At 40.1% G+C, this 14,436-nt stretch overlaps 1 protein-coding gene across 3 annotated transcripts in view; it reads left to right on the top strand.

The window, feature by feature from the left end:
• mrtfba (myocardin related transcription factor Ba) overlaps nt 1-14,436 on the top strand; it is a 33,508-nt gene that overhangs the window by 8,775 nt on the left and 10,297 nt on the right. For 2 of the 3 annotated variants that reach the window (XM_053511022.1, XM_053511023.1), the window contains exons 2-12: nt 7,234-7,474; nt 9,788-9,853; nt 10,455-10,510; nt 10,684-10,759; nt 10,846-11,007; nt 11,545-11,708; nt 11,812-11,949; nt 12,060-12,310; nt 12,754-12,970; nt 13,270-14,055; nt 14,210-14,338. In XM_053511022.1, coding sequence (XP_053366997.1) covers nt 7,339-7,474; nt 9,788-9,853; nt 10,455-10,510; nt 10,684-10,759; nt 10,846-11,007; nt 11,545-11,708; nt 11,812-11,949; nt 12,060-12,310; nt 12,754-12,970; nt 13,270-14,055; nt 14,210-14,338 — 2,181 coding nt within the window. In that variant the 5' untranslated portion in view covers nt 7,234-7,338. The remainder of the gene's footprint in view (nt 1-7,233; nt 7,475-9,787; nt 9,854-10,454; nt 10,511-10,683; nt 10,760-10,845; nt 11,008-11,544; nt 11,709-11,811; nt 11,950-12,059; nt 12,311-12,753; nt 12,971-13,269; nt 14,056-14,209; nt 14,339-14,436) is intronic. The other variant, XM_053511024.1, reaches the window with a different exon arrangement.

The following is a 14,436-nucleotide window of genomic DNA, read 5'->3' as shown; positions in this document are numbered from 1 at the left end:
TATTTAAGATTATAACATAATGCACAATCGCTTCATCCATCAGCAAAACATCACGGGACTGAATCAAGTGTCAGTAACATGACTCAAAAAATATGGTTTAGCCGTGTGTGAGAGCATACTGCCAAAATAACAGCAAGAGATGCAGTTATAAGACTACTACTTAAAACATCTTATAAACACACACACACACACACACCTCGTCTGCTACCACCTACAGTAATGATTTAGAAGATTTGGTTGAGAGAACGGAACACTGATTTTACAAAACTGGCGCACAGGGCATAAGAAAAGTGGCAGTCAGGTTTCAGCAAACACTCTGCTATGTTTTGCTCACATTCTTCAGGTTATTATTAACGATGGATTCCAGGCTGCTAGCATGACGCGCCTGGAACTCGGAGCGAATCTCTAAGCTGCTTCCATTATAGTAGGGTAGCGGCTATTAGACTGAAAGAGAAAAAGCAACAGCAGATTCTTCTTGAGCACAAAACGGTCGAGTGATTCCAGACTTGAGCGAGTACGACGGCGGGGTGGCGGGGGCTGGGGGGGACGGGAATTGGGTTTGGAGACCGGAATGTCATATCTAAAAATTGACAATCGGCAGACGACAGAGGACATTGAAACATCAGAGGGGCGATTTTTGGTAGACATTAAGTGAAGCTGGCTGTTTTGAAACTCAAACTCCAAACAAATACAGAGTGTTCCTTCAGTGTTCGCTGCAAAAGCACACCCACCAAACCCACGTGTGCACGCATGTGTGCCCTGGTAGGTTGGGATGCATCGGAAACCTTTAGAGCGGCCACTGACGTTAAAACACTTCCTTGCCACATTTTGACTTCCCTGACGTCACCCTTTAAGCGTGCTGGCTCTGCTTTGTTTAGCAAGTTTGCATGCGTTGTGTAGCCAGCTCCGCTTCATATCAGCCCTTTAAACGTGAGGACGGTGAGGCTGTCAGAATGGCAGGATCTCTTTGCAGACAGATGGCTCCTGCTGGCTCAGAGAAAGCACAGGCTGTACTTCCCCTTGCCATACTCGGGCATCTCGACTTCCTCGCCTTAGTACTGCAACAGAGTGTGGAGGAAAAACACACAGAAAAGTTCCATATGCTCACAGACCACAGCCACGCAGGTGATGACGAGCTGGCGCTAAGGGGGAAAAAAAGATGCTATCTCTGCACGAGGATTATTGTATAGCAGGACACGAAGCTTGAGCTTTTCACAGCCGAGCCTTGCTCTCTGCCAGACGGCGATCAACTTCTGTGGAGAAGAAGAAACGCAAAATGTTTTTCCCTAAACCGAGATGCTTGCCTCAGCGTACTTCTCTACTTGTGCAATCTAAGTTTTCCCTCCACTATACTTAACATATTGAAATGAATAAAATCCTCATCTGTCATTTTTAAGACATCCATTATGTCTAATATTTAAAATGGAGGTTTACAAAAAATAAACTAATGTTCTAACTATCATAGTTATATCTTAAATATATATGTTAAATTGTTTTTTCCCCTCACTCAGCGTTCTTCCTTAAATAGGTCACATGACCTGACACGCACATCATGTCACTGATGCAAATGTTTCAGAAAAAGAAAGTCTTTCATCTGTTACAAGCAATGCAAACAGAGGCATGTCAGCTCAGCAGGTGAAGGAATCTTATAGTTATACATCACAGTACATGCTGAGGTAGGTTAAAGGACAGCGTTTGTTAGCTCAGGTGTTACAGGTCAGTGTTATATCTTTTCTTTTTGGCCAGAATTAAAGGCTCTTGTGTTTACGCAGAGAATTTACTGGAATCTGTCCCAGTGATGAATTTTGTTTGTGCTTGTTTACTGTAAACCAGGAATTGACATAAAAATGTTTAAAAAAGTTTGTTTTCTGGTTGTGTTGCCTGTGACAGATTTTACCTTTATAAATTTTGTATTTGATTAGATTAGGCTTTTTTTTTTTTTTCTTTTGGTCTTGTTAATGTGGATTGAATAAATTATGTCAGGTCACTTTATCTGATCACTCGCATTTTAAGTCAAACGAAGAGCTGGTTTCTTTTACAGGTATTTTTTTAAAAAGAGGAAGGAACAAGAAACATATTGGTCATTTAAATGTATTACAGATTTCAAGAGATACTCCCTGAACAAAAAAAAAATTAATCATTTATATGTGTTAAATTTTTTATCTTCATCCAGCAAAAAAAAGAAAGAAAAAAGAAACATCAATAATGCTGGAACTATTAACTTTATTTATTTAATTATAAACTTTGTGGAATAAATGTGCTCAGGACCAATGATGATGATCAGAGATAAACACTTAAAGTTACAGAGCCATTTATTATTATTATTATGACTATTATTTACCATTTTTTAGCCATTTTACACAATTAAATAAATGAATAATGTGCAAATTATTTTTCTGTGTTTATAATATTTTTGAATAAAATGTGCATTATTTGTAAGAAAGTCAGGTGTCACTGACATAATTTAGCCCCCCTTCTTGTCCGCTTTATTTGGGAGAGGTGAACTGGCTCTCATATAGAACCTACTTCACTTTGTTAGGAAGCAGTTTTCTACTGATTATTCTCACAAACAAGTGGTTTTCCTTTGGTTACACAGCTGTTTAGTCTCAATCCTGTTTTTTCTTGTCACATCGGTCATGTGGATTTTCAATGTTCTTATTTTAACTATCAAACATAGCTTTGATTTTGACTGTTTATTTGGGTTTTTTTTTGTTTGTTTTTTTTAACAATGTAACCCCCCAGTCAGTGTTTGGACACAACTTCTGTTTCCTTGGTCTTTCCTGACTTTTATTTCTTAAGGTTAGTAGGTCAGATCTCTAAAATGTGAAATTAATAGAAATATAGAAAATAATTTGTTAAAGGTCAAATGTTTAGCCATTTTTTTAGCTTACTATGTCCTAATAAATAAATACAGAGTCAGGATTGTGCAATACAAAATGGCACTTTTTTTTTTTTTTACTTTTTTTTTTTTTAGCACAGCCTGGCCAATATGGGGAACTGAATTTTCTTTCATTTTAACCAAACATACAAACATGATTGGGGAAAAAATTTCATATAGACAAAGAAATTGCATAGAATCATAGGGTCATAGGTTGTTTTTGTGATCTAATAATAATATGTGCATTTTGTGAGTTGTGCATTTTTGGGCTGTCATGCCCATAAATGCATGTAAAATGTATACGTTTTAAAAGAAATGATATCTTTAATCAAACGTTGACATATCAGAAAACTAGGGATGCACCGAAATTTATAGAAAATAGCCTTATCGGTTTCGGCCGAAACGTAAGAAAGCGCCGAAAATAAAAGGCGAAATTGTCGCCACGCCTCTCCCATCCTCCCGTCTCGTTCGCGCTGTCATTACGCATCAAACACGAAGTATGTCGGCGGTTTGGAAGCACTTCAAAGTTTCAGATGAGGACAGCAAAGTTGCAATATGCAACATTTTTTTAATACAAACAAAAAGAAAATATTTTAAACATGTTTTTTAATGAAGCCATTTTCGGTTTCGGTATCGGTTTTCGGCCAAGTGCATCCAAAAATTTCGGTTTCGTTTTCGGCCCAAAATTTTCATTTCGGTGCATCCCTACAGAAAACCCATATCAGAAAACCCAAATGCATAGTTTGATGTCTAATACATCCTTTATAGTACCCACTGTAGAAGCCGCTAAAGGAAGTGCTAAGACCTGATGTGTTGGAAGCAGAAAAATGGGCAAGTGGCAAATTTTGAAGGCTAGATAACTGGGTCAAAGCAACTCAAACAAATTGCAGCTCTTGTGGGATATTGCTGGTTTGCAGTGGTCAGGACCTACCAAAAGTAGTCCAAGAAAAGAAAACCAGCAAACTGGCCATAGACAGCTCATTGATAACACACATTTTGAATGCTAGTGGAGTTTTTGCTTAAAATGGTCAGGGCTGTTTATGGTGGTGAGAGTTGAATAATGTTATGGTTGATTGGTGTAGGAAAGTACCTACCTTCAAGCACTCTTCTTATTTCTAACTTTAGTAAGTAGTATCTCTTAAACTTGTGTTGCTCTATTATTTCACAGCTTTAACAGTGAGAACCAGAGCAAGGCAAGTGTGGTCATTAACCACAGGAGCTAAATGTGAGTTATTTCTGCTGTCCATGAGTGCATTTTATTTTCTCGCCTTGGTTTCAGGTCAGAAGGCTTTGCTCTTTGCTGTTGATGAAAGCGTCACCAACTTCAGTTGGGTTCTTGTTATTTTGATTAGATCAATGACCACAAAGATTTACTAAATGTGTGGTTTTGTAAGTGCTTCTAATGACTGAGTTGCTTGCAAACGCAGCTGGCATTCTGGTTTATTTACCACTCGAAAACATCTGGATTTCACTATGTACTGAGTATTTTAGGTAAGGAACCTTTTAGAGTGATGAATTCTTTAGTGGTATTCATAGAAGAGGAATGAAATATCATTGATTGTTAGATGTTAGATGTTTCTTTCTTTCGTTAGATGTTTTTCTCCCAAACATATCACAAACAACAAATTGTAGCAAATTGTGCCTTTCAGACTTTTGTCTTTACTTGACTCCAGAACGGTAAACTGCCTCCAAACAAACTAAAACCAGGCAACCTGTCCAGCTGTTGTTGAAAGCTTTGCAACATATATAGACTTTGAAGATTATAAAGTACCAGGCAAAAGTTTGGACACACCCGCTAATTCAGTGTTTGTGTATTATGATTTATTTTTGCCATTCTAGAGCAATACTGGAGGTTTTTTAACAGATCTCAGCATTAGCTCTTCGAAGGATATTATTGCATATTTTGAATGCATTCAGTATCGCTTTATGATGTAGGCACCAGAAATAACCATGCAATTATAAGGTCTGTCCGAACTTTTGACTGGTAATGTACGTTATTCACGATTAACCATACAAATGAACAACAGAGGGCAGGGGACACCCAAAACATGATCTTTACAACCAGTACATAAAATTTCATCTAGCAAAACCTAAGGGCATAACAGTCGCATTAATTATATCAAACAAGGAACAAGAATAAAAATAAAGTGAATATTTTCTACCAATGTTTACTCGAAAACAAAATCCATCATTCTTCATTGTGAACACATAAAAAAAAAATAAAGATAAGCCACTGATTTCCCTCCTACAGCCATATCCAATACTGGCTAGAAATAAAACTACCAAAGTTAGAGGTTATGACCTCAGGCACTGCTGTGGCGCTCAGTTCATGTTTTAGTCTATAATTTTTTTCCTTGGTCAGAAACTTTGTTTGTTTATTGAATCAAATTTCATTTTTAATGGATGGTGAATCTGTAGTCTATTTGAATATAACTGTTAGCTATTGTACATATCTATTTTTTTTACAGATAAAACTGTAGATTGTTTTGTATTGGTTATGATTTAGAAATACAAATGGTCTGTATCTTGTAATAGTACTAAAACATTCTAAATAATTTGCGCACACAGATATTTCTTTCAACAGTCTTTTTTAGTACATTCTGGTCATCAGCTGAATTATTTTATTGCCACATGACATTGCTGAGCCCAGATCGGACCAACTGAAGCTACCCCAGAACATAACACTGCCTGTAGTGGGCGCTATGCGTGATGGGTGCATCGCTTAGGAATAGACGTCAGTCTGGTCTCATACAGTACATGACCTTATTCAAGTGCTCCATGTTTTATGATTAGTCTCAAAACCAACTGGTTTTATGGCGACCTAGACATAAGAAAAACCACATCTTGCTGACCTTATTTCACAAACATAGTTGACAGTTTAGTATTATTCGTCCAAGTTTTAATAATGTATTGGACATTTTTAATCCAATTTCGGTAATTTCAGCAACCTCTTTAGTTGTTTTCATTGCTTAATGCAGGCCAATAATTTGACCCTTCGGAAATCGTGACTTGTTTTTTTTAGCCAGACAGCGTATGTGATAAATGAAGGAAAGGAAAAACAAGCAGAAGACAGATGATGTGTGTCCATGCTCTCTCTCAACTTCACTGAGTAAGAGTTAGGTTGTACAGTTTACTAATCACATTGGTTTATTCATTCGTTCATTCATTTTATGTTACTTGAACATGCATTATTTATGACTGAAAGTGCCAATACGTAAACTGTGCTTTTATGTTTGTTTAAGAGAATGTGTATTCTTTATATCTATTAACCAATACATACACATATAAAAGATGCTTTGTTTCTTTACTGTGGATGTAAGGGTAATGAGCCACTAATATTGCCAATATGCTTACTGGTAGCCTAGTTATACCCATATTTCATCATATAATACATCATTTTATAACTTCTAATACGTGATGTAATGTGTTGGAAACCAATACAGAACTGAAGAAAAATAAGGAGAAATTACTCACTGTTAATTTGCAGTGTGAAACATCAGGCCACAATGTTTTTACTGTAATAATCTCCTCCATTCGAATTAATGAATGTGGTCAGGGTTTTTTTGTATCAACAAAGGCAGCTCTAACATTTTACATTTTGCTCGATTTATTTGATGAATGATCATCTTGTTTGTGTGTACCCAGAATGTTATATGTTCAACTATTAAATCAGCATGATGTCAGAAACTTAAAGCAATGATACATTGACAGATTTGATTCTTTTTTTTCTTTCTTGAGGCTTGTAGACCAGTAGAAATGATTGTGCGGTTCAGTGTGGGTTACTTTTGATGGTCATGATGTAATGTTTATGGATCTTCCGTATGCCTGAAGCGATATTACAGACTTTACCGCATCCTTTTCATTGGCAAGGCAAATTCAGGAATGAAGGGAACACCAAACCCTCGCTTTCCCTCTGCTGTGTTTTAGAAATCGAATTGCTCTCTGTATAATGCATGTTGTACTTCTGTTGCTGTTTAGGCTCACTACAGTCCCATTTGTTAGATTTATGTTTTTTAGAGCTTAAATCTGATCTGGACAAATCAGTCACCTGCGAGGAGAAGGTTTTGTGTCTTTAGTAATTTATTTATAGCTGCCTGGTGGATGAGGAGAAAAAGAATACTCCTTATCGACATTTGCAAAACATAAGCCTTTGCTGTGTTTATTCAATATGGCTGGAGGATGTCAAGTGCAATCATTGAGTGCTTATACTGTACCAGTCATAATAATAGTTTATCATCAGATCCATACACTCCTATTGATACTACATTTTTTGCATCAATATTTCTTGGAAGGAAATTTTGAACAATTTTGGCTCATTATTTATTTTCCCTTCCCTTTGTTCTCCATATTTGCAGAAACTGCAGGGTTCTCTGTGTTTATCAGAGACAGCAGGGGTTGGCCGTGAGCTTGCCCTTTTGTGCGGATCTCCAGGGAGTCCCTCGACTCCTCCCGGAGGAGACATGAATGCCCAGGGAGAAGCTGGCGCAGGGGGGCTGTTGGTACCGAGCCCTCAGAGCGAGGCAGTGACCCATGAGATGGAGGAACTGTCACTGCAGCCCAGCCAGAACCTACCACCTCTTAACGAACGCAAGAACGGTGAGTTAGTTACCAATAAATATTGACACCCACACATTTACTTTTTTGCTCACTTTGGAAATTGGTAATCTGGGGATAAGAACGTTGAAATGATACTGTCGGTTGTCAATAACAATAATGGGGAGTTTTTGACAGGAAGTGGATAATGTGGAAGTGTAAGGCTTCCTGGTGAAGACTAATTTGTGGAACTAGGAGGTTAAAGTCTGCATAGTTTATTAGCCAGATGATATACGCTATGTGGTTGGAGTGTGACAAATTACACTTTAAACATTTATTAATCTTCCATGTCTTTTGGATATTTGCTGTCAGTGCTGTCTTTGTGTTTGTTTGTTTGTTTATTGGAGAGTTACTTACACAAAATATGATAAATATAGATAAACGTGTCATCAACTAGAGCAGATTTAAACGTTCCTGACAACTATTTGGCATGCATCTCGCCCTTTATCACTGGCAGCCACACAGGAATGCCTCACCATCCCCAGTATGAGAGGGGCAGAGTGGCTCCGTCTAACATTACTCCAGTGCCTCTCTTGATTGACATGTGAAAACCTACAGCACTGTTACATGCACATGAAGTAATTCACAGCTCTGTGTGGTTGGCTGTTCGTACGTCAGCATCAGATTGATGATGCTGGCCGCTTGCTCTGCCGAGGTCGCCGTGTCACGTTAGGGAAGTGTACATATTTCTCCCAGGACACTGCTTATGTCAATCATTCAGCCATAGGCTTGTATGCTTGAAGTGCCCTTTCTTTCTTTCTTTCTTTATTTAGCGTTTTCCCGTAGGTATGCTGTATGCATCAGAAACGAAATACAGGCACTTCAGACAGAGATATTTTCCTCCAGATGTTTTTTGTTCTCGGACTGAAAAAGGATTTTATAAAAAAAAAAAAAAAATACATAAATAAATAAAAAAAATGCCAAAGCCAAAAAAAAAAAAAAGGTTTTCTTTGGCCTGTAAATTTCCCAAATATAAAGAGAAGCTCAGCTCCTCAGAAGGGCATTGCAGTCATGAGCGAGGTTGACAGGGAGAGATGATGATCTGATGCGGTTGGTGGGAGTGTTCAAGGTGCAGCTCCGCCTCTCTCACCCTCATAACGACACGCACATGAACAGCCATTCAGTCAGCACAATCTGCTCTGGTGTATGAGAGAAGACATAAGCAGTGGATGTGGATTTGGAAAGACAGTTCGGAATGTAAAGCTCGGAGGTTCTGTTTAAGCCTCAGTGTCTGAGTGATCATGGCGTGTCTGGGAGTCGAACGCCACACTGCCTGCAGGAACGGCTTCAACTCAGGTGCTGCCTTATTCTCTGCGCTATTACCAGATGGATATGAAGTTCAGTATTTATTTATTTATTTATTTTCACTTTTGTTTCTTCACATCTGCTTTTGCTTGTTCGATCACACTTAACTCTCCAGCGGAGCTGAGCCCGCGGTAACGGATCTGACTACGGATGCTATTTAGTTTCTGTGGTATTAGAAAGATTGTTAGAGGGGGAAAAAAAACTATTTTATTTTGAGCACTGCTTATTGTGATTATGGATATTCCTCCCCGAGCAGAAAACCAAACAAAGTCAGCTGTTTAAATCCAACTGAGTCACTCGGTCAGCCGTGCATGGAATCACTCAATCCTCCGCTCAACCCTTGTGTACTGAGAAGCAATGCTCTAGGATTGTTCTGTGGGTTTGGGATCACCAAGGTGCCGCAATAACTTTAGCTGGTGTGTGTGTGTGTGCATGTAGGATAAACACCTCTTTTGCAATAATTTTTCAAAAGTTGTTATGAAACAAGGAGTACAAGGCATGTGTAGTATGTTTTTCATCATACCACAGATATCCTTAAGGAAAGCCTGAGACTTAGTTTAAGACGATGATAAAGTCATGGTCTGTATGTATTTATCAGATCATCACTGTGAGGCATTTCTTACTGGGGAATGTAGCATGAGCAATATTTCCGAGGCACGTGGTATTTTAAAACAATGTTGTTGTTTTCTTTATTGTGCGCATCGGTTGATTAATCTTTTATATGTACAGTGTTTATTATAGTAATAATTCTGTTTTACATTATTCATTAAATAAGCAACACATGTTTTAATAATGTTGCTTTGTTTCCAGTTTACTTGAACTGGGGTAGTTTAGTAAATTGGTAAATGTATACATGCTGAATATGGAAAATTGAATAGAAAAAATGCACAGCTTTTTAAACAGTGCTCTTGTGTGTGTATATATACTGTTTATTAGAAGAAGAGAAGTGTGTATGATTTCCGTATAGTGTGTATAGTGCTGGTAGGGTGACCCTTTTTTTTTTTTGAACAGTCCTTCAGTTGCGGCTGCAGCAGCGGCGCACTCGGGAGCAGCTCGTCGACCAGGGCATCATGCCACGTGAGTACAACCTGTGCGCTTCAACTGTGCTGCCTAACTAAAGTGCATACTGGAAAATGTGCTGGTGGGGTTCAGTAGATTTTGTAACATTTATTCATTGTTAAAAGCTCTCCTTTGGGTTCTCTTTTTCTTTTTTTTCTTTTAAATAAAGGAAGCATTGTTTAAAATCAAACAGAGTTTTTTAATGAGAATTAATGTGCTCTGGTTTCTTTTGTCTACAATGCTTTTCTTATAAGCACCCTAATTTTTCCTCATTGAGCATTATTAAATTACCACTGAACTTGGCATGCGTTCTTTTAAAGTCTCACAGCAGGGCTCACTCCACTGTTACTCATAACCCCGTCTCATGGCCACCCTGCCTGAAGTACTCAAAAAGCACACGTTTGTCCTCTGACGCTTCTTTGGCCTCATGTGCACAGCTTTAAGATTAAGGAGATTCCACTAAAGCTTCACTTCCTGCAGATAAAGATATGTCTGTCTGTCTTTTCGTCCTGGGTCTGGTTTTACTATGAGAGAGCGGGCAATCACACCAGCTGTAACATGTACCATGTGTTCGAATTGTGTGGAAAAGTTCACTGGCTCCTTGTTATACTGTTTGCAGCCCTCAAGAGCCCAGCGGCGTTCCACGAACAGATCCGCAGTCTGGAGAGAGCCAGGGTAAGTGCAGGGCATTATTCTCTAGTCCTCCCCCAATCCCCCCAAAAAGTCAGGATGCATCTACTTCTGTTCAGATCTCTCCACATGACGTGGTACATATGGGCTATGATTAATCATAGTGTGATTGGTTGGAGTTGGAGATTTCTTTTTAACCTTCATTTATTTCTCTACAGACTGAGAATTTCCTGAAACATAAGATTGGTAGTCGTCCAGAAAGGGCCGAATTGGTGCGCATGCACATTTTACAAGGTAGGTTATTCCCACCGCACGCTTACTGAGAGTATCTTATGGACTGGTATGGTCATGGTTTATGTTTTAAATCTCGCTCTTGGCAGAGACTGTAGCAGAGCCATCACTTCAGGCTACGCAGCTGAAGCTGAAGAGAGCTCGACTGGCTGATGATCTCAATGAGAAGATTGCACAGCGGCCTGGCCCCATGGAGTTGGTGGAGAAAAACATCCTGCCTGTGGCATCCAGTGTCAAAGAGGCCATCATTGGTAAATGAATTAACCACAAGGTCACAAGGAAGAGGGGTTGTTTGTGTAATATCTAGGATAAATCTTGGACCACAGTTCAGAAGGTCCCGGGTTCAAATCCCATGACCACCAAGTTGTTCCTGTTGGGCCCTTGAGCAAGGCCCTTAACCCTCAACTGCTCTGATGTATAAGGAGATAAAAACTGTAAGTTGCTCTGTATAAGGGCATCTGCCTCTGGATATTAGGCAAATGCCCAAATGTAAACATAGTAACCTTTTTTTCTCAGTTAATACAGATACTAGAACATTGTGCTTGTGTGAGAGGCTACTAGGATCATCCTTTATAAAAAAAAAAAAAAAAGCTGCATGGATTAAGTAAAAGTTCAGATTTTGTTTCAAAACTTTTCAGTTAATCTGGAGGAAAGTAAACTTTTTTTTGCGTCACTTTAAAATTGCTCGTTCTCAACAGCCAATAATGCCTAAGTATCAAGAACATCCTGCTGGTGACTAAACATTTCAAGTTGATATGCTTTTTTTTTTTCTGCTGTTGACAATGCAGATGGTCAGATGCATTACCCGAAAACACAGGAGTTTGATGAAGACAGCGGTGACGCATTCTCTCCAGAGCAGCCAGGCAGTCAGGAGTCACATGGATCTGTACCTTCACCTGGGGAAGCAAAGGCCATGGAAGCCTCCTCACCACTACCAAATAGTTTAATACAGGTGATTCATAATTCCTGCTTTGAATGCAGTATGAAATTTTGTAGAGACTTGTGAAACGTGTATTTAATACAGCATCCTTTTTGCTTTTGTCTTGTGGTTGCAGCACTGCCCTCCTGTCACACAGATCACAGGAGATTTTTTCAAACATTATTCCCCCAGCGAGCCGGCAGTCAGCCCTCCTGCTCCACCGCCTCATCCAGTCACCACACCTCCCTCCAAATCTGGACTTCCTCTCATTAAGGTCAGTCAGCCTACAATTCAATTAACATTTTAAAAACATTTTAATTAATGTTTTTTAAGTGATTATTTTTAAGTCTGTTTTTTTTTTTTTTTTACTTTTCATTTTTATAGCAAAGTCAGCCCAAGTCCGCTAGTGACAAGAGTCGCAGTAAGAAAAACAAAGATGCCAAACCACGAGTGAAAAAGCTAAAATATCATCAGTACATTCCCCCGGATCAGAAACAAGAGCCCAGTGAAGTCCCTATGGATTCCTCTTATGCCCGCTTACTGCAGCAGCAGCAGCTCTTTCTCCAGCTGCAGATCCTCAGTCAGCAACAACAGCAGCACTACAACTACCAGACCATTCTGCCGGCTCCCCTCAAGTAAGTTGATCTCCTGTTGCTCTCATTCCATTCTCGGTCTCCACTGTTATGTCACTGTACTCTTAATAATCATATGCATTGGACGACATCTGCCGACTGTCTGCATCAGGTAACCTTTTGTCTTTAAAGCTTTCATGAATAGCTCTTACACCTAAATGCGTCTTTAGTTGGAAAATGTTGTGAAACACTGATATTGTTGTTGCCACTGGGCATCAGACCCATTACCTAGTTTCCAATAACAAGTCAGTTGATCTTTATTAATGGCAGGAAGTTAATGAGATTTTTCCTCAGCTTCCTTTTCCGTCTCTATCTGAACATGTGCAGGATTTATTTAACCTGAGCTGTTGCATTTTATCCTGCCCTAACGTGCATTGTTCATGACCGGGTTTGTTTATTGTCATTGAGGACGACAGAGGAAATTGTTTCCCCCATGTTGTTAACAGATTTCCTTCTCCTGCCTCTCCCCACCTCCGCCCTAACTTCCTGTGCAGGCCTGTGATTGAGGGGCAGAACAGCAGCACCACTGTTGCCATTAACAGTGCGCAAAGTCTTCCTGCTTCCATTGTGGTGTCTCTGCCTCCAGCCGCAGCAATACGCCCGAATAGCAACTTGTCGAACCGCAAAGCTGGCACACTGCCAGCCAACCTGGAGGAGATGAAGGTGATGACTTCAGTGGGGTTCATGTTGCAAAAAGGGTGTTTTATTATTATTAATATGATGATGAATCCTGATCATATTGTAAATGATTGGTTATATTGACTATCAAACGTTCCAAGCTCTGATTCTGCACATTTCAGTGTTTTTCTGCTTCCAACTCAGCTAATTAACTACGCTTACTCATTTAAAGAGGATATATAGTAAAATATAGTAAAAATATAGTCCAGAACCAGGGTTGAAAAGAGAGAAGTTTGTGGAAATTTATTTTGTCAAGTCACCCATCTTTTTGTTCTTTCCTGTAGGTGGCTGAACTTAAAATGGAATTAAAGCTGCGCGGTCTGCCTGTGTCCGGAACCAAAACAGACCTGATTGAAAGGTTAAGGCCTTACCAGGAGAGCGCCGTGTCCATTCCCAATACCAGTCCTAACACACAAAGCTGCAACGCATCCATGGAGGTATCTAGCACCACCATATGTCTGTCACCTACTCAGCAGCCCCCTGAGACCCAGAGCGCCACGCCGCCTGTATCCCCTGCATTCTCGGACGTGAACAATAGAGAGGATGCTATGGAGGGTCAACCGGAGACCCACTGCCAAAGCAGCGGCGGTATCGGCCAGGCAGCAGCCGTTCCCGAAGAGCAGGACAGGAGGCTGCATGAGAAAGAGCGTCAGATCGAGGAGCTGCTACGAAAGCTGGAACAGGAACAGAGGTTGGTAGAGGAACTGAAGATGCAGCTGGAGGTGGAGAAGAGGATCACACAGAATCCTGTCTCCACAGACAGTAACAAGAGCATCAATCAAGCTGCTTCACTAGTTAAAGTAAAGACTGAGAGCCCGGTTATGCCAAATTGCACACTGGCTTCGCATAGCACCCCATCCGTACTGAAGCTGGAGAAAAAACAAGTTGCCCCAATGACAGCCACCCCTTTACCCCAGTTCTTCATCAGTCACCAGGGCGTGTCGCAGGTCATTGGGCAGCCCCAGGCCCTCCTCACCGCGCAGCACACGGGGACACAGATCCTGCTGCCGGTCTCTCTACCCAACAACACCACTACAATCCAGCTCACCAATTCAAATGTCAAACTACAGGTACTCTAACTATCAAACAAGGCTTCCGTGTGCTTATCCTAACTAAATCTACACAAATGTGGAAAAACACCTGGGTTAAAGCTGTTGTGCTGTTTACATTCATGGTCTGTTCTCTCTGTGTGTGTGTTTATAATATCTGCGTTCTGTTTGACAGCCAGTCCTCCAAGCAGCTGTCTCCCCTCAAGGCCAAGGACTGATCCAGACCACTCAGCTGCACTCCACTCTTCCTGCCAAAGCAGAGAGCTCCTCGCCACAGTCTGTCAATCACAACAACATAGTGCAGGTGACTATTTAGCAGACGACGTCAATTCCTCATGTTGATTACCTAATCAGCATGACACGATTAATGCTTCTTGTGTTTTAAGGTGAATGGAAACTGGT

The sequence above is a fragment of the Clarias gariepinus genome, chromosome 14 (genome assembly GCF_024256425.1).
Source record: "Clarias gariepinus isolate MV-2021 ecotype Netherlands chromosome 14, CGAR_prim_01v2, whole genome shotgun sequence".
In the NCBI taxonomy this organism is placed as follows: domain Eukaryota; kingdom Metazoa; phylum Chordata; class Actinopteri; order Siluriformes; family Clariidae; genus Clarias; species Clarias gariepinus.
The sequence above is the reverse complement of the archived record's forward strand: the minus strand, read 5'-3'. Positions and strand labels throughout refer to the sequence as shown.